The sequence below is a fragment of the Battus philenor genome, unplaced genomic scaffold, assembly GCF_028537555.1.
Source record: "Battus philenor isolate CCGP_79_NKW_IND1 unplaced genomic scaffold, ilBatPhil1.0.hap1 SCAF_1, whole genome shotgun sequence".
NCBI classification, from domain to species: domain Eukaryota; kingdom Metazoa; phylum Arthropoda; class Insecta; order Lepidoptera; family Papilionidae; genus Battus; species Battus philenor.
Genome location: NW_027181661.1, coordinates 9,749,677 through 9,775,766, shown reverse-complemented (window position 1 = coordinate 9,775,766; position 26,090 = coordinate 9,749,677). Strand labels below are relative to the sequence as shown.

The 26,090-nt window shown below is 32.3% G+C and overlaps 4 protein-coding genes across 6 annotated transcripts; 2 read left to right on the top strand and 2 right to left on the bottom strand.

Moving 5' to 3' along the window:
- Positions 1–967: 967 nt before the first annotated feature.
- Positions 968–6,185, top strand: hig (hikaru genki). Of its 3 annotated transcripts, XM_068761804.1 has the most exons (10): positions 968–1,147; positions 1,295–1,386; positions 1,466–1,568; positions 1,670–1,758; positions 2,276–2,435; positions 2,514–2,687; positions 2,921–3,055; positions 4,634–4,777; positions 5,394–5,603; positions 5,771–6,185. In XM_068761804.1, exons 1-10 carry the CDS (start codon positions 1,066–1,068, stop codon positions 6,031–6,033), a joined length of 1,452 nt encoding a protein of 483 aa, XP_068617905.1. In that variant the 5' UTR covers positions 968–1,065; the 3' UTR covers positions 6,034–6,185. The 3 variants fall into 3 exon arrangements, with proteins under 3 accessions (XP_068617905.1, XP_068617920.1, XP_068617912.1); XM_068761819.1 differs by lacking the exon at positions 2,514–2,687 and having other exon boundaries at positions 2,276–2,375; XM_068761811.1 differs by lacking the exon at positions 2,514–2,687.
- Positions 6,186–9,229: 3,044 nt separating this feature from the next.
- Positions 9,230–14,531, top strand: LOC137918635 (glycosyltransferase 25 family member). Its single transcript, XM_068761476.1, has 10 exons — positions 9,230–9,500; positions 9,755–9,986; positions 11,085–11,200; positions 11,475–11,701; positions 11,776–12,085; positions 12,187–12,261; positions 12,593–12,650; positions 13,020–13,141; positions 13,230–13,427; positions 13,987–14,531. The coding sequence occupies exons 1-10, from the start codon at positions 9,298–9,300 to the stop codon at positions 14,153–14,155; spliced, it is 1,710 nt and encodes a 569-aa protein (XP_068617577.1). The 5' UTR covers positions 9,230–9,297; the 3' UTR covers positions 14,156–14,531.
- A 626-nt stretch (positions 14,532–15,157) lies between these two features.
- Positions 15,158–16,957, bottom strand: LOC137918827 (cytosol aminopeptidase-like). Its single transcript, XM_068761749.1, has one exon. It carries the CDS (start codon positions 16,945–16,947, stop codon positions 15,349–15,351), a length of 1,599 nt encoding a protein of 532 aa, XP_068617850.1. The 5' UTR covers positions 16,948–16,957; the 3' UTR covers positions 15,158–15,348.
- A 202-nt stretch (positions 16,958–17,159) lies between these two features.
- MnM (myomesin and myosin binding protein) lies at positions 17,160–21,646 on the bottom strand. The gene is made up of 3 exons (XM_068761737.1): positions 21,568–21,646; positions 19,837–21,273; positions 17,160–18,814 (listed from the first exon to the last, which is right to left on the bottom strand). Exons 1-3 carry the CDS (start codon positions 21,635–21,637, stop codon positions 17,160–17,162), a joined length of 3,162 nt encoding a protein of 1,053 aa, XP_068617838.1. The 5' UTR covers positions 21,638–21,646.
- Between the last annotated feature and the right edge of the window lie 4,444 nt (positions 21,647–26,090).

The following is a 26,090-nucleotide window of genomic DNA, read 5'->3' as shown; positions in this document are numbered from 1 at the left end:
GTATTTTCATGTATTGATGATTATTTAAATAATCATCAATACAAACAAACATAAGCTTCATTTTAGTTTGTTTAGAATTGCATGTCTCTATTATTAGACTTTAGCACATGCGGCAGGAATCTATCCATTTGCTGAGCACTTTCATTCAAAGCCCAGTATTTTTTCAGAATTATATTAGTATTTCCTATTACTACCAGGCCAATGTATTTCAACAATAAAGACTATGTGACTATTTATTGGATTGCAGTCAGTGGTTGAACCTTGATTTATAGAAATAATATTTATGCATAGATCCATAAATTCTATAAGGAAGCTGCACATTTTAATTCTGTAACAAAGGTGAAAGCCTTTTTTTTCTAAAAAAGATATTCTTAAATCGTAGGTTTTTTGTTATACAGCTAAGCTTGTCGAAGTTGCATTTAAATAACCAGTAGGGAAAGTGATAAACAGGTGAATAAAAAAAAATTCACGATAAGATAGCATATTTATTTAATAATATAAGGATTATTTGTAGTTTTCAGATGTTAAGAGAAAATGCTTCTTTTTTCATTGCTACCTTTTTTAATGGTAACTTTCGACATGTTAAATCATGGTACGATTTCTCATTACATGAAAAAATCGATTAAAAATGTAGGTTGAATTAATTTCCCATATTGAAGTGTTAAACACAATTGTCAAGAACATGAAGAAAGTCCATTTGTTAAAATCCAGACCATTGATGTCACAAGTCTTTGTTTTCTTCTTAGACTAAGTACCTTAATATACATAAAGAACAAAACAAATCTCTATCCAATGCTTTACTAAAATTTAATAATTTAATTAATAATGTAATTGTTATTTGCTACGATCAACATAACATAGGTTCAAAGTTTATTATTCTGTGGTGTTAGAATAAATATAATCAATTACTCCATTCTATTGACAAAGCCTTGAATCTAACTGAAGGAAGTCACCTATTTCTAATTTAAATAATCCTAAATAAAACATTTCTTTATATACAATATATTAGCTTTAATATATAATCATTTTTGTCTATGAGAGCCCGTAGTATTAATTTTCGGAAGAATGAAATTACTATCTCTTGTTCTGACTATGTTTATGCATCTGAAGTTTTGTATAAGCCAAGAAAACTCCACTATCACTCAAGGTAATGAAGATACTGTATTGAAGTAAATAAAAAGCTAGGAAAATGTAAGAATATGTAATATTTAGTTCTTCGAAATTGAATTTACAGGTCTTAATTTAAAAATTAAATTTACTGTTTTAATTATTCCATACTTAAATTATTTTTCAGATGAATACAAATGTTCGTTGCCAGATGTTACTAGTATAGATGATAATCTAGATATTACACGATTTAGATCTGATTTCTCAAAAATTTCTGAGGTGATTGAAGTATTGGCAGCTTTTTTATTTTTAAATAATAATCTTATCTTCTTTTTAAACAGTATAATATCTCTTTTAGGTAAAATTTCCAGGCCTTATAGGTCCCCTAAATGAAAGATTAATATGCAAAATTAAATGTATAGACGGTAATTGGGTTGGCCCTTTATGTTCCACTACTCCAGGTAAAAATTATGTTTTTTATGTAAGTTTATCATTATTTAGTTTTAAACATTAGTTTCAAATATCGTTAAATTATATATAAAATATTCTATACAATTTTTAGATGGTAGATTTCAACCGATATTACGAGAGTGTTTTTACCGCCATGACAACAAACTACTATCAATTTCATTCAAGAATTCGTCCATCGATGTAAGTTTTTTTTTAAACAAAACATACCATTATATTCATTTAGTCAAAGAGTACTAACAGAGGCCCCATTTAATAAGTTTTGAAGTACCACTTTGAACTATTTTGTAAATAATGCTATTTACCTGCTTATTGGGTTCTCCGGTCAAATTGAACATTATTTATTACTAGTTTTCAAATTAATGTATAATAGAGTCATACCAAATAATTGTTGACTATAGCTTTAGATGTATTTAAACTTAGTATTTCTTATCTTTTTTATAGTGATAAATATTTATAAATATGAAGTAATAAGTTGAACAATGGTTATTATACACTATGATATGATCAAATAGTTTTAATGACAGCTTTTTACGGCTTTCTTTAGTCGAGATACTTCTTATAAATATGAATTTAAATTTAAATTTTTTATGCTTTGATGCATTTAATGGAAGTAGTACAGTTTTTTTTGATAATAAGTAAAGAATTTTAGATGCTGGACAAAATTAGTAAGGAATTTTAATGTTTTATAATTTCTCAGAAAGAAACTTACTTCCCTCATGGTTCAGTGGTCATATCAAAATGTAAACACTTTGGATTATATAAAATAAAAGGTGAAAGCCATGTACGATGTGAAAATGGTGAGTGGAGCCCAAAATTTCCTGAGTGTGTTCCAACAACATTAGTGACTAATTTTACAGGTAATAATAAGTGTAACTAGGGTAATAGTTTATCAGTATGAAATATGTATACAATTAATTTTTAACTTTGTCTTTAAGGTGACGCTCCTCCTACTATTCAATATGTTGTTGTTAGTGGTTCAGCAGTTGTGGAGCCATCAGGAGAATTATTTGTGTATCCAGAAAGTGCATTATGGCTTGACTGTGTTGTGCCTCGCATTCTTGGTAATCCTGAATGGAGTTGGACCCAAGCTTTAGGACAGCATAATGCTGGTTAGATTTTATTTATTTTTAGAAAATGTTTATAGCACTATTATGATATTAAAGAGCTTTTGCACTATTAGAAAACACTTTCTATGAAAAAAAATAATTAATTAACCTAATTCATGCATTCATGAAATTCTAACAGAAGTAATCAGAAGTTGATGTGATAGGCAAGAGTCATTTAAAATAAGTATTATAATTATTTTAATATCAGATTAGAATTATAATGTTTAAATTTACAGCTTGGGCAAATAATGATGGTGAACAGGAAACAAATTATCGCTTAACTTTGACCAAAATGTCAGCACGGCACAGTGATCAATATACTTGTACTTCACCAGCAGGACACACTAATACTGTCACAATTAAAGTTGTTAGTAAGTTTGTTTTTATTATTTTCTCTTTTGCTAACCGAGTTTGATTTCAAAATTGATGTAATATATATACTACAGGAACGAAAGAAGGCCATAATTCACAATATGAGCACAATTAAGATTGGTTTTGTTATTTAACATAAAATATTTGATGAAATATGTTGATTATATTAGTGTTTACAAAAACACTTCAACATTTGTAGATGAAGCATTTCACCTATCTTTTGCCTGATATTAAACAATGATGAGGTCTATCATGGTACATGCTTGCCTTGAAGAAACCTATTAATAATTTTTTTGATAACTCCTAAATTATAGTTGCCTGAGTATCCAGGCCACTATAACTTAGGAGTCATCATCAGCAGGTTTCATTGTTTAATGAGGCTGATAGGTTCTTGAATTCCTTGGCTGTTTGCATTATAAAAATCATAGTAAAATGCTTAGTGCGGGTGGAAAGTATGAACCATGTATAGATGTCATGAATCTGTTCAGCTTGATGTCTAATGGAAAAAAGGAAATGGGAGATTTATTTGGTGATATTTCAACACACACTCTCCAAAATACAGTCTATAGAATACCAATAAGCTGGCAACTTTTCAATGATGCTCCAAGCTTTGAAGCTTAGCGCTCACTACAGCATTGATAATCATTCTCTTGGGTCATCTCTGTATGGAATTCATAGCTTTGAGCTATTCTGCACATGACTGGATTTGTGCTACATACAGACTTAAGAGCTGTTCTGGTGTAAAATATTGCCCAACCTTTCTTAAAATACTCGACAAGCTTTTTGGCAGCTAATTAATGACTAATTGATGTTAATGACCCAAAGTTGAGATTTGATGATAGTGTAATACCCAATAGCTTGAAATGATCTATCACTAGTATTAATGCACTTTGGAAAGTCCGAGACAGTTGAATGGTCCTGTGTTTTGCGGTGAATATGCATATCTGCGGTCTGTCTGTAAGGACAAGTTTACGCAGACAACTAGGGCCTCCATGCGAGACTGAATAAATGCTCCTCTGGCTTTTGAATCAGATATGTGTCTTTCTGTAATTGCGCTGACATCTGCATATCCAAAAGTACCCGGCTTTAACAGGTCATCAGGAGAGGGCTTGATAAAGAACAGGCCCCTGAACGACCCCAGCATTGATTGCCAATTTATTGAATCAGTAGCTATGAACTGGTGTCAATCAATCTCTCATCATTTAGCCTCCCAGGGGTCACTTGTAGGGTCTCGAGGGTCTCGAAGGAAAACCTACGGACTCTGGGGGCTCCAACCCCCTAAAAGACTAATGGGGAATTAAAAGTTGTAACAGTGTGCACCAGTCAGGCGTCAAACCTGTGAACTGTATGTTGATTTTATTTATTAGTACACTAAACATGTAGAGAAAATAAAGAAATTTAATTAGCTAATGTCCTCATACACATTTTTTAAAAATGTAATAAGAAATTGGATATTACGATTTTTTTAATTAATACTTAATTTAAGTTTTTACTGCTTTTTTTTCGTATGTTTATACAATGATGATATGTTAGTCGTATTGTTACTTCGTTTTTAATATTTATGTTTTTTGTGGTAGGTGTGGTATGTCCTCCAATAAATGTGTCTTCCCCACGTATTAGACAGTTCGCACAAGGCTGGAAACTTGGACATTCCATTCACTTTAGTTGTCAGCCTGGATTCCACCTTAATGGTTCAGCTGTAATTAACTGCATGGGAAGTGGTAAGTTATTTTTTTATTACATTGTATTATTACGAAAACTTTTAACTAAATTAATTTACAACTAAACTACAAACTACTTACACTAAACTATTTAACTAATTAAACTATTTAAAGTTAAAAATACTAAATTAATTTCAAAACCTGTGTAAAAATAATTCAAAATGTTATTGTTAACATCAAATCAAGCGCTGATGAAATTCTGCCTCAGTTACAAATATTGTTTAAGGCTAGTTATGTAATAAATTGAGTTACTCAGCCACAATCTAATTAAAAATTAAGGAATCTAAAAATTTACAAAAATAATTTATTAAACTCGATGCAAAAATTATATTGTAAATGCTTTGTTTGATATTCTGATAAAAGTGGTTTAATTCGTTAAATATTGAAATTCTTTTAAGTTGGAGTCTCATGGCATTCTTTTTTTCTCCAAAAGTTTCTTTTCAAATTTTCTTAAGGCACTCAGTGTTAGTTTCCTCACCAACTTAATCTGATTCATATTATTTCATTTTTCAGCCATAAAATGATCTATGATATTATGACTTATATATATTAATGATGGTTCTTTTGAATTAATTAAACTATTGCATAAAGAAAATAATATTTTTCTAATTTTAAGGCCATTGGTCTACATTGCCTCCTACATGCGAGGAAACTTTTTGCCCTTCATTAAAGACTTTGGGACCACACCTGAGTGTTGTGGAATACAATTCTTCATTTGGAGGCAGAGCAGTTTTTCAATGTGCGTGGGGATACAGACTTGTGGGTGTACCTGGTCTCGAGTGTGAACTTGATGGACTCTGGTCAGGAGATATACCACATTGCATACGTAAGACTTTTATTTTCTATTCTTCTTCATACAGTCTACATACATTTAATAAATAATAATGGCAAAAACTTCAATAAATTATAATATACTTATGTAAGTAACCATATAATTAGATCACATGTATGAAATAAGATAAAACTTAAATTGTTGTTTCTTATATTTTACAGCTATCTACTGCCCTAATCCATTGGTCCCCGAAAAAGTAAAATTATTGACACAAACACCAGCTAAGAATGGGAAGTACTTGGTGGGTGATCTAATAACTTATGCTTGTGATGAAGGATACCAAGTTTTAGGTGAATCTTCCATTGTATGCACTGAAAACGGTTTCTGGTCCCATCCTCCACCATTTTGCCTACCACCATCCGAAATTCGGAAAGCAGATACAATATATATTGAAAATACAACATTAATACATATTGAAGATTAACTTTGTAATATACTCTTTGTAAAGATAACTTCGTCGAACAAAATTCATAAATATTTATTGCTTTCAAAGGATAAATATTTACAGTTTTTCTCTAAGATGTTTAATAAAATTCATGTATGTTACCAAAAATTTATATAGTACATAGGAAGTTTTATGAAATGGTGTATTTAAAAATACATTTTAGCATTTAAAAATATGTAATCCAAAATCTTTGTCTAGTTTTAGTAAATAATGTTTTTATAAAAACCATTTTTATTTATTATTAAGTTATCTTAAAACTTTAATGTTATTATTAAAATAAAAAAAGATGTTTGTGTTAAAGTATTAACAGATCAATGTACAAATTATTCTACATGTTAAATAAATGAACCTTTATTACTTCTTTATCTTAACAAGAGATTTGATTATGTGATGTATATTTGTCTTGAGTAATAAATTAGATAGACTTAGAAGTTTAGTAAGTAAAGAAAAATATATTTTTCTCTGATAATTAATAATAGTTGCATCTCCAATTAATTAGTAATACATAAGACAACAAAGGAAACTTTTTATTGACAATTTTTTTTGTCCAATTTGCACAAGAAGGTATGCACAACGCTTTTTAAAAGAGATTTAAATAAGATAATGAATAATGCTTTAATTTTAGGCTAATATGTATCCAAATGTCTGATCTCTGATTATATCTTTAACAATTACTTGCATTTAATTTTACAATTATGTTAGATGTCTTGATTTCTGTAAAACAGAGAAGAGAAATATGAATATTTAAAACATTGTTATTTTGTATTAAATGTTTATTAATTCGATTATTCAGATAATGGTTGATTTACTTTATAAATTTTATTTAACTTTTATACAAGCATTGTTGATTAATGATGTTGATAAATCAATTTTGTATGTTTTACTTTTTCATCATATATTGTTAAGTTACCAATAAACTTTTTTTAATATATTCAGTGTAAATTACTTATAAAACTTAGTCCATTACTAGTAAAGTGAATTAAAATTAGAAGTCATACCCACAACATTTTGAACAATAATTTGAAAAATCAACTTTGTTAATTAAGTTTTTTGCATGTACAAATCATAATACACTACAATAGAAAGCTCTATTGTAGTGTATTAGATTTTTCTTCTTTTTAATGGGATAACTTTTCAGGATCATGTAATGTATCTGTTTAAAATACTTGGGTGGTTATTCTTGAGTCTGTATTAATAAAATAAACACTGATCAGTCTGTGTATAAAGTAGAACATACCTTGCTATTTTATATTAACACAAGCTAGCCTAGCTCAGTTCAAATATTTTTATCAAAATAAGAAAAATCCTGCACATTATTAACCAGGCAAGTCAAAATATTTGAAACCACTATACACCTTTATATTTTTTAAAAAAAAATACAATAATTTTGAACAATAGCATTTTTTTTCAATTCTATATAAAATAATTTATAAAACAAGTTTTTAAATATTATGTATTATCCCGCCAAGAAGACTGGGTAAATATTTACTATTATGCCAAATAGCGTAACGTTCGCCTTGTGTAGACAACATCAGCCATAATACGAATTTTTTTGATCTGCATTTAATATGATTGGTTAATTTAACAGTTATCAGTGTGTATGTACTATTATAGGGGCCCCATTCTAAAACTTAAGGTTTCAATATGTAACTGTTTTACACCTAACCTTACGTTATATTCTAAATATACGACTGAAAGAAAAAGTTTCTGGAAATAAATAATTTACCTCAAGCATATTGAATCTAATTAAAGTAATCGATGAATCTTTTACGATAAAATATTATTACAATGAGTGGTAAAAATTCTGATTCTGATGATCCGACATTAAACATACCTCCGAAAAATAAACAAATATCATTTAATGCTTAATAACATAAATAAACTCGTTTACATCATCTCACCACTGGTACTAGAGCAAACTACAATTCTAGTAAAGCAATACTCATATGTTACTCTAGTTCTGATTATACTTTCATATTTAAGATATAAACGACAACAAACTCTGTGCGTTTTATAAACTAACTTTTGTAAAAATATTCGATATTAAAAAAATATCGATGTTTTCAAACGATATATCGGAAAACATCGATGTCACGTACCGATATTGTATATCGAATACATATATCGATTTATTTTTTAAGTGGACACCCGTAACTCACAGTTGACCAACAACACCCGATGAGGTCCTGAAATATGTAAGAACAAGCTAAGTTTAGGGAAAAAATAATAAGGACTCCTACGAGAATTTTCAACTGTGATGAGATTTATTTTAAGTTTATGCCCCCTCAAAGAAAGTATTATTAGCTAAATGATTCTTTTCTAGATACAAGGTCGTAAATTCTGTAAAAGCAAGATTTACTGTTTTGTTTATGTACAGAGCTCATGTTGCTCGTGCACTTCCGTACTCATATTTCCACGAAAGAATAGAAAATTGTCAGTTTCATCGAAACTGCTACTACCACTACTTTTGCTACCTCAACTATCAACAAAAATTCAAAGGTTCAATCATTTAGTCAATTAGTTATTAGCAAAGTGTAAAGAAACGTATACTAATAATAATATTTGTTATATTTTCTGAAATTGATTCTGGATACCATGCATTTTGACAACGCCGTATAGACACTTCCCAATTACTTAAAAAAAAAGAGAGTTAAAAGTCCCATCGGGCAAACTAAAACTACCTTCTGCTGGTACTAATCAATGAATACAATATCACTTGAAATAAGAAAAGGTCCGGAAAATGTTAAAGAAGAAAAGTTTTAAAAAGGGAGGTTAGTTAAAAATAGAAGAAAATGACAAGAAAAGAATCTATTAGCCGAAGAATTGAAAAAATGGTAGATAAAATGAGAATAATGTAACCTAAAATCAAAGAAGATATGAAAATCTAAAATTAAATTTTTTGTTTTAAGAAGACTCTGATTATTGATAAAATTTTAATTACGCATTTTAAAACACATTCTGAAAATTTTAATGTTATTTGCAACGAATTTATTTCTGAAATTTGAATATTACTATTTTTATACAAGTAAAATTCATCTATCTAACAAATTATAAAGCATTTTTTCATGGCAACCCTGGTATATTGCCTATGGTCGTTATTGTCAATATTGTTATTATTGAACCAATTATAAAAAAAAATTGAGTCAGTACCATTACGCCGTGTTATCGGATAAGTTGTTCTTGGTTTGCAATAGTTATTAAAATATAATATAAATCACTCTATTGCATTTTTCACTTCTTATAATGGGAATATTTACTCAACTTCTTGTGCTAGGTTTTGTAGTAGTGAAATTTTCTCCATATTTTTGTGAAAATTTGCCTAAAAATACTTATAAATGGCCAACAGTCGCTATTTCTATTTTGGTTAGAAATAAAGCACACACTTTACCTTATTTTTTTTCAAGTTTAAATAATCTAGATTACCCGAAAGACAGAATCTTTATATGGTAAGTAAATGGGTCAAACTAAAAGGTCATTGGGTCCTAAAAATATCAAAACTGTATTCAAAAGCATTTATTTTTAACAGGCCAACCGTTTTGAAATAAAAACTTGTTATCACAACAGTTTAATGTTATATCTATGTATAATATTTATTACATAGGATGGATCAATATTCGGGAGTCAGTACATTATTGATTCATTCTATGTAATAAACTTTAATAAGCATATAAAATTCCTATAACTATGGTTTTTTTATTAGGATTTATAGTGATTATAATCAGGATAACAGCATTGATCTAATAAAATACTGGGTTGGTCAATATGGATCAGAATATAATGCTGTATATGTCACAACAAACGATACAAATGGCCCTCTCCATGTGGATGAAAAAAAGTCTACAAATTGGAGCCCTCATCATTTTCGCCATGTAATCTATTTGAGGGAAGAGGCACTTAGGTTTGCTAGAAGAATGTGGGCTGATTATATATTTGTAAGTAAAAGTTTAATTTTAAACGACTTATAAAAATAATGATTTGTATGTTTAACAAATTATTATTATCTTACTTCTATTAAAAATTCTGTCACTTCCTGATTTAAATGAAATTTTGTAAGCTGACCAAGAATGTTAAGTGAGTCGGTCTATATTCACAGTTATTTATTAAATGGCATTTGTTAGTGTAAATAAAATGTTTAAAAATTATGAGCTATTTATTTTATCAAATTGCAAAAGTGAACATAGTGACATAAATCAAAAGTGAACCAGTACTATAGTCAAAATTAGTGTAAAATTCAAAGTTGTAATTTCAATGTTATGATTGTAACTCCAAAAATAGAACATTACCTCAATTAATTTATAAAATAATTAGAAAACATAGGCTGTCTGCATATAGCGAGCCAATGTATAACAAAAAAGATTAATTTTTAAATTCTCTATGTGGACACAAAATTGAATTAAAACATAAACAATTACTCTTCGTTCATTTTTGAAATCATATTTAGTAATAAAACAATGATAATATCATTTAACGTTCATAAGTGACATACAAGTAGAATCAACTTCTTAGATGTGAGTGATCTCTTAACTTAGATTTGATTTTTGGTTTAAATAATTATTAATTATTTGGACAAAAAATATTACTTCTTTCATATTTACAACAGATGTTAAAATTGCAGAATTAGTGCAGTTTTTCAGCAAATTAACAATATTTTATTTTATGTCTTGAAGAGACCAATGTAGATGAAGTGGTGCACCAGGTTTTCTTTTGTATTTTTGTGTAATGCTTAACTGTTATGTATATCTGCGTAAAGTGGTTATAAAATATAATATTCTGGAGAATAACAGGTGTTTTATGTTTTACAGCATTTGTTATGTATTGTTTTAAAAAAATATTAATAATGTATGATGAAACTTAGGAAGATAAAAAATTCTTAAACATCTTTCATCTTCTTCAAAAACAAGGACTAAATTTTCATATCGGGCTTTTAAAAGCTGATGATTATAAACAAAATAATAAGCATTGAAGTTAAAACAAAGCTCAATATTTAGAAAGACATTTATGTATATTTAAAACTACATTTCAATTTTTAGATGATAGATGCTGATGTATTTTTGACACATCCTTCAACTCTAAAAGTTTTAGTGAATAAGGATAAGCTGGTAGTGGCTCCAATGCTGGCCTCCGAAGGACTATACTCAAACTTTTGGTTAGCTGTTAACTTGTGATAGAGTTAACTAATATTGTTTGCATGCTGTATTAAAATGTTTGCTTTTACAGAAGTTGTAACAGACCCATCATTTATCCATTACAAAATTATGCATGTGTGTCTTAATTTTTTTATTATTCATTATGTAAAACACCTTTTATTTTAAAAGTTTGATTATTTTTTCATCATTTTGTTTTCTTTGTTATTGCTAGTTAATCACTTAGTATTTTCAAACTATTAATACAAAGAAAAGCTTAATCTTGTTTTTTTTTAGGTGTGCTATGACAGATCAATTTTATTACCAAAGGGCCGATGATTATAAGCCAATTTTAAATCGAGAAAAAACTGGGTGTTTTGATGTACCAATGGTTCATACAGCAGTTTTGATATCTTTGAGACACCAGAAGTCAGATCTTCTTTCATATAATCCATTGATAATTAAGGACTACAGCGGGCCTACAGATGATATCATAGTTTTTGCACTGAATGCTAAAAATAATGGTTAGTTATTAATTTAAAATTGTTTACTTAATCATTAATGTTAATTGTGTAATTTTATTGTTTTTATTCCATAGGTATAACACTTAGTATCTGTAATGACTATCAATATGGATTTGTAACAGTTCCATTGGAAGATGGTGATGACGTAAAACATGATCATGAATTGTTATTAAATGTGAAACTAGAAGCAATCAGCCGTGGAATGCCCCTGCCTCTGGACAAACAATTGGAGAAGTTTGTTGAGTATTCAGAACCATGGAAACTAGGATGTAGTGAAATATATGTTATAAATCTTGAAAGAAGAAAAGAGCGAAGAAATTATATGGAAATGAGCTTGAAAGAACTTGGCATTGATTTTACAATGTTTAATGCTATTGATGGAAGGTAATTACATTTTATTATTGTCCTTCCGTAATTATACGCAATTGTATTTAAAATGAGAAAGAAACAAAGTTTAAACTAAGGTGTAACATGAAATTTTTCAGAAACCTGGAATTTTGCAATTTGAAAGAGTATTCTATCACTCTTTTGCCAGGTTATGAAGACCCGTATCATAAGCGGTAAGCAATTTTTATCTACATTCATTTTAATAAGTAAGTTGAATTTGTGCAAATTATCACATGAAATGGTTTTTAATATTGTTTTTATCTTTTATAATAATAAACTGTAATGATATAGATGCATTACTCAAGCGCCTTATTTTATTGTTGAAAGTAGACAATAATTAAATTAGATGCAATTTTCATAAAATAATGTTATACTTCGTAAACAATTCTCTAATTTACTGATGGAGTATTGGTTTTTTTTTTACACTTTTAAAGGAAATATCATAAACCAGCTAAACAAATTTAATTTAATTTAGTTAATGTGAATTTTTTGTGTCATTTACAGGCCAATGAAAGCTGGAGAAGTGGGATGCTTCTTAAGTCACTATTACATTTGGGAACAGGTGAAGAGTAGTAGTTCATTATTCTAGATTTTAGTTTTTGGTTGGTTTTCTAATATCAATTTTGTAAGGCATACCTTAAACTTGTTTTAACAAAAATCATCAAAAACTTCAGGAACAGTTATGAAAATATTTTAGGCGGTGAATGAAATTCTCAAATAGAAAATAATTTAAAACCTTCGAAATAACAACGAATTGCTAAAATGTATAACCATTATACTTCATAAGCAGACATTATGCGAACTTTCTTTTTTTTTTCGACGACTGTTGTTTCACTAGACGCTTGTATATAAGTATAAAATGTCTTATTAATTTTTTTTTATTGACAACAAAAAAAAACAAAAGATGTAATGAAGGTGTTATTTGTTTTAGATTGTGGAGAAACATTTCAAGACCACACTAGTTCTCGAAGACGATATACATTTTGTTCCTTATTTTCGACAACAATTTCTGTTGCTGTTACAGGAACTTGAACAACTGGATTGGGACTTTGTGTAAGCATTTCTAAACATTTTAAAACAAAAATGCAAAAATTTATTATTAGGGATAATGGGTAAACATTGTAGATATGTTTCTCAACAGGTACATTGGTAGGAAGATATTGCTTGACGGAGAAGAGAAATATGCTACACCTCATACGACTATACCACTTTACTCTTATTGGACTCTAGGATACTTGATTAGTGAACAAGGTGCACAAAAACTATTAGATGCAAGTCCTTTGGATAAATTGCTTCCCGTCGACGAATTCCTTCCCATTATGTTTGATCAGCATACCAAGTAAGTCAGTCAATACTAACTCTTATTATGCTAAGTAAATCCAAATCAAATAATTAATGATAAATTCATTCGGCTCATATTTCTCTATACATCAGTAATTTTTTATTCATACCTATCCTCACATATCCTATATTGACTTTATATAACTTAAATTTTAAATTAAAAGATACCTACTTAGCTGCATTTAACGATAATTTAAATTACACAAGTAAAATTTTGTTTATCAAGCTGACTAAATTTGTGTTGAAATTCATTGTCCCTTTAGAATTCTCTAAGTAGTGTCTGGTTAACATGAAGAGAAGACTGCCAAAACTACTTGAGCGTTTTTTTGTTACAAGTTTTAAAACTTCAATAGCAATGGTATTATGTCATTACATACAATATGGCAATAGCCATAGAACAATTTAACACCTGTGTATACTATATTTAAACTAACATTTATTTTTATTTACATTATATGTCTTAAATTTTTGTATAAAATACGAAAAACATCTTCTCCCAACGTATTAGTTACTGATTGAAACAACTAACATTTGAAACTTTTTTATATCAATTGCAGTGATACCTGGAAATCCTACTTTCCGAACAGAAATTTAAAAGCATTCTCGGCCGCACCCCTGCTGGTGCATCCCACCCACTATACGGGTCAAGATGGATATATCAGTGACACGGAAGATTCTACGGTGGTAGATTATAAGAATTTCGATTATCCGAGGAATGAACTATAGACTTTCAACATTTTTCGTGATAAATAAGAATTCTTGTGAAATTAGGAAAGAGATAAATATAACATATTATATAGAGGATATAAAATTTAAAGATTCCATATTTTCTATTAGTCCTATTAGAAAAAAATATTTATCGAAAATATCTAAAAACAATTTGATCAGAATTCTCTACTCTTTTTAAGGAGAATTTGTCAGAAAGTGGTATATAAGTAGGCTGTTAATTGTAGAAAATACCTTAATATAAGCATAACGTATTAATGTTGTTTTAATGTTTTATTATTATGTATGGATCATATCATATTAAGTTCCTATTTTACCTTGAATATCAATGAATAGGTCTGACAGTGCATTTATTTTTTAAAGTTTAAAATTATATTTTGTGTTAGAGTTATATTAATGAATCAAATTTTATTAAGTGCCATCATGAAATATTGTTTATAGTGTTATTTTTTTCAAATAAAGAATAACTGATAAAATTCTGTTTATTTCAGAAACACAGTGTTTCCCATATTATTGTCTTAATTTATTTGAATTCTTTAAATAAAGCAAAATAACAAGTTTAAAGGCTTCAAATAAGAGTATCATAAATCTAATAAATAAAGTAATGAGATTGCTTAAGTGTTCCAGTGAGGCGCATTGGTTTAAGTGAGTCAAAAAGACTGAACTACTACTATGATAAACTGTAAACAATACTATAGATTTTAATAGAAAAGCAATTTATAAAACATAGCGGAAAGCCAATTGTGTCAAAGAATGTTTCTCTGTAGATACGGATCTAACGAATTTCGATAAATGGTATACAAGTTTAAGTAACAGAAAAGAAAGTTATGATTATACCATCAAAATAATGGTATTAAAAATAATTACAGTTCACTTTAAAAGTGTAGTACTTGAATAATTACGTAATTCAGTCATACTTGATTCCCGATTGGAACATAAATTAAATGGGCAAGTAATTACTTGTAATATTTTCGTTTTAAATACCTGTATAATATTACAAAATAAAAAAGTTAAACATTAATTACGTTGAAAATGTAGTTAATAAGTAAAAACAATTATTTATGGAAATATTGTTTAATTGAAAACGGATATTAATAAAATTCATTTCGAAAATTTGTTTTTTATACATAAGGATCTAAACAGTATATGTAGTTAACTACAATTTTACTTTCCTATTTGTAATTGTGTCTTTTTTAAACTTTGGCATCAGCTAGCAATTGGTAAAGGAATTCTATAACGGTTCTCGTAGGTCGACCTGTCATTCCACGCCCTAGGTAAGGAAAGTCCCGTCCCTTACTGAATGCAATGTTATATGTATCTAGATGAATCCAGTTGCTATCGCAAACAAACTGTTTGAGAAAGGCTGCACAATTGGGCGAATCTCCATATTTAAACCGCGCAGTATTCGCAACATCTGCAGAATTAGTATCACATATTCGATCTTCATAAAATTTCCAAAGCGGCATCCTCCAAATTCGGTCCCCTGTTTGGCTGCTAGCTGACTGTAAATAGCAAAACAATTCTTCAGAATTTGTGTAGCACCCACAGGCGGCTCCACCAAGTGTATGTAATAATTCTTTGGACATGGTTCCAATGTCCACTATAAACTTTGGCCAGTAATTCCTAGCGTAAACTAGACAATCTGCAATAAGTAACCGTCCTTCGCGGGACGGTAATCTAATAAGAATAGATTTCCCATTAGCGCTGTTCACCAAATCTCCAAATTTTGGACTCTTTCCATTAGGCATTAGCTCACACAGGGGCAGAATTCCTCGTATGTTAATAGGTAATTTTAACATGGATGCCGCTCTTGTTATTGCGAGAACGCATGCTGCACCTGCCATGTCACCTTTCATAAAACGTAAATCTTTAGTTGGTTTCAAGTCTAGGCTACCACTATCGAAGGTCACTCCTTTTCCAATTAATACAACAGGTCGTGTTAGTTCACTTGTCCCATAATAACTTATTTCAACATAAAGAGGAGGTTGCACTGAAGACCTTCCGATTGCTACGAATCCACCCATCTCGTGGTTTGCTGCCCATCCCTTGGTTTTTACTTCTACATTTATATCTAGTTCACATAGCAGATCTACTGCAATTTTTGCAAAAGAGGTCGGATTTAAATAATTTGCTGGCATTTCTTGCAAATATCTAGCTAAATTTTGTGATTCGGCTTTTATTTGTCCGATATTCCAGCCGTCAACATCGCAATCATCGTGTAAGACTATTTTGGTCATAGGTATCAGATTTTGGTTTATTATATTTTTATACTCTTGAAATTGCCAAATAGCTAAGTTTGCACCCTCCGCTGCTGCTTCTGCATTGCCAAAAGATTCAACATGAATCGCTGCTGGTTTTAATCCATGTAAAGCTTTTGTTCCTGATCCTGCTGCTATTCGGATAGCTTCTTTACTTTCGTCTAGCTGTTCTAAAGAGTTAAAAGAAAAACACTCTGTGCCTAGGCCCGCAACGGCAACGTACGCAAATCTAGAATCTAAATCATAAAATATTCGATTTTCACCTAGTTTTGGAATAGGTGCTAATTTTAATTGCTTCCATAGCTTTCCGTTGCACTGTGAATCATATTTTTGAGCACTAGCCGTTAGAATTGCCGATTCGTTTTTCACATTGTCATTGTAATATACTCCTAAAACAAGACCTTTGTCACGTATAGCACAAGCTTTTGGGTCTTTTAATTTTCGTGGAGTAATTTTAGGGATGCAGTCGCTACGCTGCAGTTTAAATTGTGATATAAAACGAAGAGACACTGTATTATTCCTTAAGCAAATCATTATAAAATATACCAAATATGTCCAAAAAACAGATTTTCGAAAAATATGCGTTTGCTTATTAGAGCATCGCCAACTAGATATAATACTTTCATTTTAAACAAATTCGTTATAAAATTCGATTTGTTTTTGAATATTGTACATAAGAAGACAACAATACATACCATTCATTTTTCACACCTAAGTTATAATAACACTCGTGTCTTTTGAAAAGGTCAAGATGTTTTTTTTTTAAGCCATTCAGGAGCGTGTGTATTTAACCATATAGGAAGATTAAATAGAAAAGTCTCTTGTATTTGGCGGTAAATAATTAAAATTAGAATGGGTATTACTAATTTCTCGTCTCTAAACAAATAAACCCAAAAAGCCAGTAATAATAAACAAAAATCGACGGTATAATCAATGACCGTTTTAACATTTCTTTTAGCTCGCTCTTCTAGTTTTTGATAATCTATTGGTATGATTATAGTAGCCCTTTCAGTTTTTTTTAGGAGTACTTGTGTATTTTGTACGGGCTTAATTTGAGTTTTAAGGTCTGTTTTTTCTTGTATTTTTGGTATCATAGGCTCTTCTGTCTTTGTAGATATTTTTTTCTTTGAAAGAAATTGGGAATCATCTTTCTTGCTTTTGTTCAAAGCTTTTTTGGTTTTTGTTTTGTTCGGAGAATCTTTGTTTTTGGGTTTGTTTTCAGAAGTTTTACACAAAGACCTTTTTTGCTTGTTATCGGATTGGAGCTGTATTTTGGTACTGTCTGTATTTGTGTCCTCTTTATTTAACAGTTGTTGTTTCTCAGCTATTGTCTTTAAGTCGTCAGTATTAAGATATAGCGGAGTTGTATTCTTTTTGTGACTTCCATATTCTTTTACTATGTTACCATAATAATCTATGACAGTTTTCCTTTCTTCATTAATACTGGTGTTTTCGTTATCTAAGTCATTGCCATTTTTAGTTGGCAATTTTTCTTCTAGTGCTTTTTCTTGTTGTTTCTTGTTAAGAATTTTAGGAAAACTAAAAGGTGTTTGTACGGGTATTTTTGAAATTCTTTGTAACAGATTCATTTTTTCGTCTTTCTTTTTATTTGCCACATTCTTGTCTTTACTTTGTGAAACGTCACGTTTATTTGTGTTTAGGTTATCCTTTTCTCTTCTTTTTAGTATAGGTTTTGGGATAAAGTTAGGATCAGGTAGAGGAGATAATTTAGTTGTATATCCATCATCCACATCCTCTGCTTCGTCTTCCTCTTCCTCTTGTTCTTCTAAGGATTCTTTGATTACCGCCGGCCGAGTAATTTTATTTCTAGGATTGTATGTTTCTTCTTCTAAAATATTATCTCCTCTATCTATTTCTTCATTAAGACTACCTTCATCTGAGCATTCTCCATCCGTTGATACTGTACTAGCCGTGTAATCTTCGTCGAATGACATCTGTTGCCATTTGTTTTCAGATGTTTCTGAATCTTGGGATGTTTCTCGTGTGGAATATTTGTACTGTTTATTTTCAATGGAGTCAGTTTTTATAAAAATTTCAGGTGCCCTAAAGCTTCCTATGTGTGCAGATTCTGATGATTTAGACGTTCCTATCATTTTAATAACTTCTTCTCCTTCTATGTCTGTTTGATTCGGAATGTCGTCTCGGTTTATGTTTTCTTGTTTTGAATTTATTTTTTCACTTTGTCTCGACTGCTTTTCCTCCAAAGCTACAGCTTTATAAAAGCGTGCCATTGCTAGTTCGTGTAAAAGTTCGGTTGAACTGACTGCATTACGCAATGGCTTAAATGGCATATATCGTGTACTTAACTCTGGAGCAGAAAGTGAAAGTGGCGGTGGTGATAGCGCGTCTTCCAAGTCAAGTTGAAATGACTTCCTCTTTTCTGTAATAAAGAAACATGTTCATGTACAATCTAAATATTTCTACGACTAGTCTTAAGTACTTAATTTATTTCGGTAACTTTACTAAAGCAGGAAAATACTTGATCCAATGCAATCATTATATTAATTTCGCAGTTGCAAGGAAAAGAGATTTCCTATGGTTTATATTACATAATATTAAGAATTGCTATAAATATCAATTATAGCTTATTTTGATTTATTGTTTAAAATCAATTTTTTTAAGAATCTAAAGGGTTTTATTATTTGATTTATCATTATCACGTTTGCTATGTTCGTTAACAGTCATTTTATTATAAAAAGTGTACTATTACAATAAACTATATTTATAAGAGATTAATTTGAAGAATAAACTTTAGTCTAATTTAATTTAGAGATGATGGAAATAGAATACACGTTAAAATTTAGTACTTTTGATTGCCTTATTTTACAAAATATATTACAAACCAACATAGACTTTTATTTGTAATTGTATAATTTTAGAGAATAAAATATATTTCAAGAATAATCCTATAGAAAATCGACACACATGTAAATGCATTCGCAATTTTAGTATCAATACAAATTCGCAGGCGCTGAAACACGCTTACTATGAAAGTTTATATTTTATTGCATGTACACTCGCTTAGAAACTATTTAATCGGCAGTCTATATTTATAGGTTAAGATGCTCGCGAATCTGAGAAATATTTCATACCTAGTACCCTGACTATCCTCTTGTTATACAGTATGTTAACAGAATATTCTTATCAAATCGTAGCCAAGTAAGCAATTAAAAGTTAATTATAATTCTGCTTAATTTTGATTCGTGGTTGGCATATTTTAGCTTTATTGTTTATTTATATAAGCAACATTTTTAAATGCTTTATAAAAATAAAATTTACAAAGATATTAGTGTTCTGACTATGTACGGACATAGTCAGAACAATAGGTATCAAACAGTTACTTAATAATATAAAATTAAGAAATAATAGACCAAAGTTATGCAACGATAACTTGATTCTTACCAGTTTGGTCGACTGATTTTAGACCGCTCCGGCGTAAGACTAGCTCATTGTTCTCGTGTGGTCGCGTTGTTGGGGCGCTCGGCTTTTGTTTTTGTGCCGGGGGCTCTGAGAGCGCCGGTTCTGGCGTCGTCAGAGGAGCATTGTGTGCTCGCTTGCGACGCGGTGTTGGTGTCATAACTACTTCTTCGCCTTCCTGTGTTAACATCTGATTGATAATACGCGACTCTACTTCAAGAAATTCCATATCCACAGGCCGCCCAGGAATGCGAACTGGGGATGATTCTGCACTTGGTGCACTCATACCATACGGGCTTTCTGCTTTCACTCGAAATCGATATTCGCTTCCTTCTATTAAATCAAAAAGCGTTACGTTTGTTTTTCGACTAGTCGTCGCTTTTAACCACACGTTCCACCCGCTGCGATAATACTCAACTACATAGTTACCAATACGGCATCCCCCGTCATCTTCAGGAGCTGTCCAGTCGAGAGTTACTGATTTGTCGACCTGTCGAGTAACTGACACCTGCTGAGGGGGGTCAGGCGGTGCGGTAATGGTAACTAGGAACGCTGCCGTGTCCTCGCCTATGTTGTTGCGAGCATGTATTTGGTATTCTCCTCTATCACTCCGGCGCGCTGAGTGTATCTTTAGCATAGAAAATTTCGGGGTGGTAGTGATTTCCACCCGATCATCAACTATAATAGGTTGACCGTCATGGCGCCACTCTACCGATGGAGCAGGTTTACCGACAATTGAAGTTTTAAGGAAGACAGTTTCATTGATTTCATATAAAAGACCATCTTCGTATTGGCGTGGATAGCGTAATTTTGGTGCAGCCTCTAAAACAAGCCTAGCTTTCGAGACTGCATGTCCGATTCGATTTGTTGCTGTACATTTTATTTCGCCTTCATCGCTGGCTAAAGTTTGATGAAATACTAGGACGCTTGTGGATTCAGTTGTGGTAATCGCAGTTCTTCTACTGCTAAAAATTTCATAGTCATCTTTAAACCAACCAATAACAGGAGGCGGTATGCCCGTAAAGACAACACGAAATTCTGTTTTTTCGTTTTCTAGGACTATTACGTCTTCTAAGTGTTGATGGAAAATTGGTGCCTCCTGCATACCACGTTCAGAAGATACAGTTAGTATATCAGAAATTTCGCTGTAGTCTGAACGGCCTACCACGTTCAGTGCCGCGACGCGGAATTGATACTTATGCGGGGGACCAAGCCCAGTCAGAACTAGTTCTGGCCGGGCGACTACAGGAGGTGCCGTGCGGATCCAGTCCGGTGCGCCCAGCCTGTTGCATTCCACCTGGTATCCTTGTAGCGGCGCGCCTCCGTCGTGCGCGGGCGGCGCCCATTGTAGAGTAATTGCGTTCGGTTCATCGTCAGATATAATCGGGGTTATATGCGGCTTGCCCGGCGCCGCCGGTCGCCCTGTAATCACAACGTTGTAAATTTAGGTTCCATTTCGTAAAGTATATAGGGGTCAAACGCCTCAGTTCATCAGTCACCATACGACGGGTTCGTTCTGGCATATTACACCATACAAATTTAGACGCGTACTATCATTACATGAGCGAGTAGTCTCGCGATTTGTTTTGTTGTGCCACGCTTAAGGAATCTCAGCGAGAGATGTTTTTAAAAATAGCTGTAGAGGATGGGGCCGCGGGCGGCTCGATACAGAGGCGGGCGATGACGTGTTCGATAGAGTGGGTTGTTTGCATTTACCTGCAGACTTCCAGTGCACGTTCTTTCGGGGTTTGTGAGAGGCGTGTGAGGCAGAGTGCTGGTTGCCCATGGCGGCGGCGGCGGGCGCCGACACACTGAGCTAATGCCGCACGCCCCCGCGTCCCCTGCCCCGCGCGGCCCCTCCGATCTGGGAATAACTCTGCGCAACCGCACGGATATAATCCCGATCAGTTACTCGGATAGCTTTTCTTTAACCAAGAACTATTGCTTACGGTAAATCTAACCGACTATAATGTGTCATAGACACCTGAGATCAAAATAATATAATTAAAACTTACTTGTTTTTATGCGTAAGGGCCAAATTTATAAATAAATATATAAGAGTAATTAACTCTCTAAAATTGATTATTAAAAACACCTTCAGTAAATATAAGTAAATAACCATATAATTAATAAAACATGTACGGGAACACTTATTTCGTAAATGTTTGTTCTTTAATGCCATCTAGTAGAAATATTAAGAAAGTTGATATAATTATGGTACATTGGATTCGTGTATTTTTACCGAGAGAATCAATAGATGGCTTTTTACACACTTTTTTACGCAACTTATACCGATGGATTTATAAAAATAGAACCGAGCACAAAACCCGATGATGATGTATTGATAGTGTTTATTATTTTTATTACAACTTTTTTTATCAGACCTTGCAGAGGCTATGTTATCTAGTGTTAGATTAATATTTTAATTTATCGATTTTCTGCATATCTATTTTCCAGTTGGCGAAGGCCTGCTTCTACATTTTCCATTTTTACTTCCTGCCTCTCTATGTCACATTTTTCACGCCATTCTAGCAATGACATCCCAATGTCTAGTTGGTCTGCCTTGCCTGTCCTTCGTTCGAACTTCTCGTGCATAATTGAATGACTATACTATTTTTCTCATTTATTAATTTATTAATATTCATATACAATTTATGTAAACTTTGTTATCACTTGTGCACGTCTTAAGAAGTATGCCAGAACAACAAAAATTGATAGAAACCTGAATTAGATTGATTTCCCCTATTTTATTTTATTAATTCTAATTTGTATGTGTTTTTTTAAAAGATTTTTTATCGTTATCGATTATTATAAAACGGTGCAGGAACTGCTTGTAGTGCCCGTGCCCGCTTAGTAGTTGTGTGAGATGGCAAGATGTTTTGATGAGTTTTCGCAGTTTGTTTATGTCGGATAATTCTAAAGGAGTCCTATGGTATGTCGACCCTGAGCTGAGTTCTCGTATCTGGCCTGCCAGAAGCGGTTGTGTTTAGCGCGGATTGCGCTCTTCACGAAACTCTTTGGGAAGTAAACATAAGCCGATGTAGAATGCGTTGCGGCAGCGCTCTTTGCTGCTTCGTTACCAACGCCTGTGTGGCTTTTGACCCAGGTAAAGTATAATGTAGCTGACACGCATGCCTGTATGCGGAGTGCGAATTTGTGTGACGATGGGGCGGGTGTTGCTTCTATTCTGTAGTGCGGCTATGGCCGATTGTGAGTCTGTGTGAATAATTGTGTATGTGTTCAAGTGTGTTGAACAAGCCCACGAGCAGGCTTTTAAAATGGCGAGGAGCTCGGCTTGAAAGACCGAGCAAAACGAGTGAAGTCTGTATTTTTTGGAAGCGGTCTGGCGGCCTTCCAGGAAAGCAACGAATGCCGCGCCCACGGAGGAGTTCTCCGACTTGCTTCCATCAGTGTCCACCCTATCCCCATTCAAAGCATGGGGATAGAGTAGAGTATAATTATGATCTCTAGAGGGGGAAAGGACAGAAATGGATACTCTGGTAGCGGAGTGCAATAATTTGTGTGGTGGTGGAGGTGGAGAGGAGGCGTTCTAGAGCTGTATCACAAGGTAAAAGATGAGAGACGCCGGTAGGTTTTGTGAGTTCCAGTACCTGCACCTCCCGGACTTAGAGGTCGAGAGGGGTGAGTTCTGCGAGTGTTAGAGCGGCTGTGGTGGACATGGCCTTGAACGCCTGTTTGATCCTGATGGCAAAGTCTCGTTGCATACTCAACAACCGCCTTATTAACCTTTTTTAGAGCCGCTTGCCCCCATATGCCAGCAGCATTTGTCATAATTAGCACAATAACACTGATGTAGATTGTCCGGATGTTCTCGGGATGTGCCCCCAGGTTGGTCTACAGAAAAGACAAAGTCTGTTGAATATGCACGAGGCTTTTTTGATAGTGTGCTGAACATGTTTATAAAAGAGTAATTTCTCGTCAATGATGACTCCCAGTAGAACTGAATGTATGTGTATAAACGGAAGGCAGTATAGGCTCATTCTTATTGAGTATTTTTTTTGCTGTGGGTGTGAATACAATAACTTGTGTTTTTTCGGGGCTAAAGGTCAGTTTAACACTTTCACCCCACTCAACAATTTTACCAAGCGCGGAGCTGGTTAAATCTTGGAGGTCATCAGCGCGAGTGTGATATGTTTTTATTCCGCATCAGTCCTTCGCACTATACCAGGATTTGTTTACAAACCCTTTAGTTTTACAAACTTGAACTTGAAAACTTGAGAAAAATATCTATATAATTTTATGAAGTTAAACTTATACTCTGTTGATGTTGGTGCTGTTAGCCTGAAGGCTTTTACAGCTTCATCTGAGCTGAGTTCATTGAGCGAAAGGATCCGTGAAGTTACAAGAAGCTAAACAATCTATTTAGTTGTATTGATTTATACGCGGCAGTCTACATTCCCGTTCTAACACGATTTATTGAGTACCAATAGCGCAAAAACTGTAACGACAGTGTCAAACCTATGTCGCTGGTAAAAGCGTTTTATAACTCTAACGAAATGACCAACTAACGCATTGAAGTAATCTACTTGGCACGTAAAAACCATGCCTGTGTACTCTCAGTGCTAGTGTTAGCTTATCGGCTAGGAATCCCAAAATACCTACATTACTATATATGCAATGGCATAATTGAGTGCGTGCGTGCCTATCTACACGCTCTAATACACTCATATAGACCTCAGTCTGTCGGCTAGTTATGAAGCGATCACAATATCTGTGTACCTTCCAACATCAAGGAGATCACAAATAATCAATTTACCATTCTGGCTGGGAAACTCTTTCTTAAGCACACCAGATGAAACAGTTTTACTCTTCTGGAGACTGAACTAGGCAACTTTATAATTTTAAAATTAGTGATCAAGTAGTCGACAGCGAGCTTGTATCCGGCAGTCTCCATCCTTGCCAACATGGGTCATTACATTTTTTCCCAATTTATCATTTTTTAGTGAAACTAAATAGTGTTTTTTATAACATTGAACAATTTGTATCTTAAGGCATCGTATCAAACCTAATCCCTACAAGGTCGGACTTTTTAAACACACGGAATACATATAGAAAATTTAGACAGATCAAAATGAGCGCTAAAGTAAATTTTAAATAAATTCGTGGGAACAGGCAGAGAATATTAAACGCATTCGCGATCATATCCGAAAGTTAAAAGAACACCTTATTTACGTTTATATTCTTAGTCATTTACAGGACAAAGCGGACTAGGGTTATTCAAAGAGCTCACTTTATCAGTTAAAGGATTACACAGTTTTCTTTTCTGACCTTGACGAATAAAAATTAAGCAAGCCAGAATCCGTCAGCCCATTTGCACTGCTACTGCACAGCAGCCATGCCCATGCAAATTGTTTTATATTTTTTTGTTTACAGATTCTATCACCCCACTCTGTCTACTGTAGTCCGTTATCAAGATCTTGAAATATTAAATAAATTAATTCCGTTCTATTAGAGAAGAATTTTTTTCAAAGCAGTCAAAGACCACATCCTCCTAATAAGGGTCATTAAATGTAAAAGAAACAAGAATTACTAATCTAAATGCGCTTACAATCAAATAATTTCAATTACGAACAGAAGCCACGTTTCTATAATAATTCTCAGAACTGAACGATAACATGTCGAGATTGCAAAAACACAGGCCACACAAAATGCCATAGGTACCAATGTAATAAGCGACGGTTCTCAAAGTTAAATTTTAAAAAGCACCGTCTTACACAGTGCCGGTTCTAGAGTTTTGAGCGCACCGGGAAAATTAAAATTTGGAGGCCTTTCATACAAATTTACTGCAAATTAATAAAAATAATAAAAGTGGCGAAATGTCAAAATTACACAATAAAGGTCTGTGCAAAAGAATTTAAATATATATTTATTAAAAAATAAATAATAGTTATTTACTTATAAGTGAGGCACCTTGTGGTATACCATACTGAGCACGTTTAAAAAGTAAGTAATGTTATTTCTATTGCAAACGTAGCACAAAAGATTTTTGTAATGCTCTTTGTCAAAAATTAATATTTGGCGCTTCAGGCAATCGTTCATCTGGCTACTTTGTCCGGCAGTCGTTTTACTTATCACGATGCTTTCACCATTACTCAGATGATATAGATGGCTCTAAAATAAAATTTCGACTATAGATACATAGGTTCAATAACCTATGTATCTATAGTCGAAATTTTATGGCCAATGCCATTTATAATTTTAACTTACCTATAGGTTGA

Coding starts and splice junctions, on each gene's coding strand:
- hig (XM_068761804.1), top strand. CDS start 1,066: ATGAAATTACTATCTCTTGTTCTGACTATGTTTATGCATCTGAAGTTT. Junction 2,436..2,513: donor ATTAGTGACTAATTTTACAG/GTAATAATAAGT, acceptor TTTGTCTTTAAG/GTGACGCTCCTCCTACTATT. Junction 4,778..5,393: donor AATTAACTGCATGGGAAGTG/GTAAGTTATTTT, acceptor TCTAATTTTAAG/GCCATTGGTCTACATTGCCT.
- LOC137918635 (XM_068761476.1), top strand. CDS start 9,298: ATGGGAATATTTACTCAACTTCTTGTGCTAGGTTTTGTAGTAGTGAAA. Junction 12,262..12,592: donor GAAGACCCGTATCATAAGCG/GTAAGCAATTTT, acceptor TGTCATTTACAG/GCCAATGAAAGCTGGAGAAG. Junction 12,651..13,019: donor ACTATTACATTTGGGAACAG/GTGAAGAGTAGT, acceptor TATTTGTTTTAG/ATTGTGGAGAAACATTTCAA.
- LOC137918827 (XM_068761749.1), bottom strand. CDS start 16,947: ATGATTTGCTTAAGGAATAATACAGTGTCTCTTCGTTTTATATCACAA.
- MnM (XM_068761737.1), bottom strand. CDS start 21,637: ATGGGCAACCAGCACTCTGCCTCACACGCCTCTCACAAACCCCGAAAG. Junction 21,274..21,567: donor CGTGCACTGGAAGTCTGCAG/GTAAATGCAAAC, acceptor TTGTGATTACAG/GGCGACCGGCGGCGCCGGGC. Junction 18,815..19,836: donor AAAATCAGTCGACCAAACTG/GTAAGAATCAAG, acceptor TCTTTATTACAG/AAAAGAGGAAGTCATTTCAA.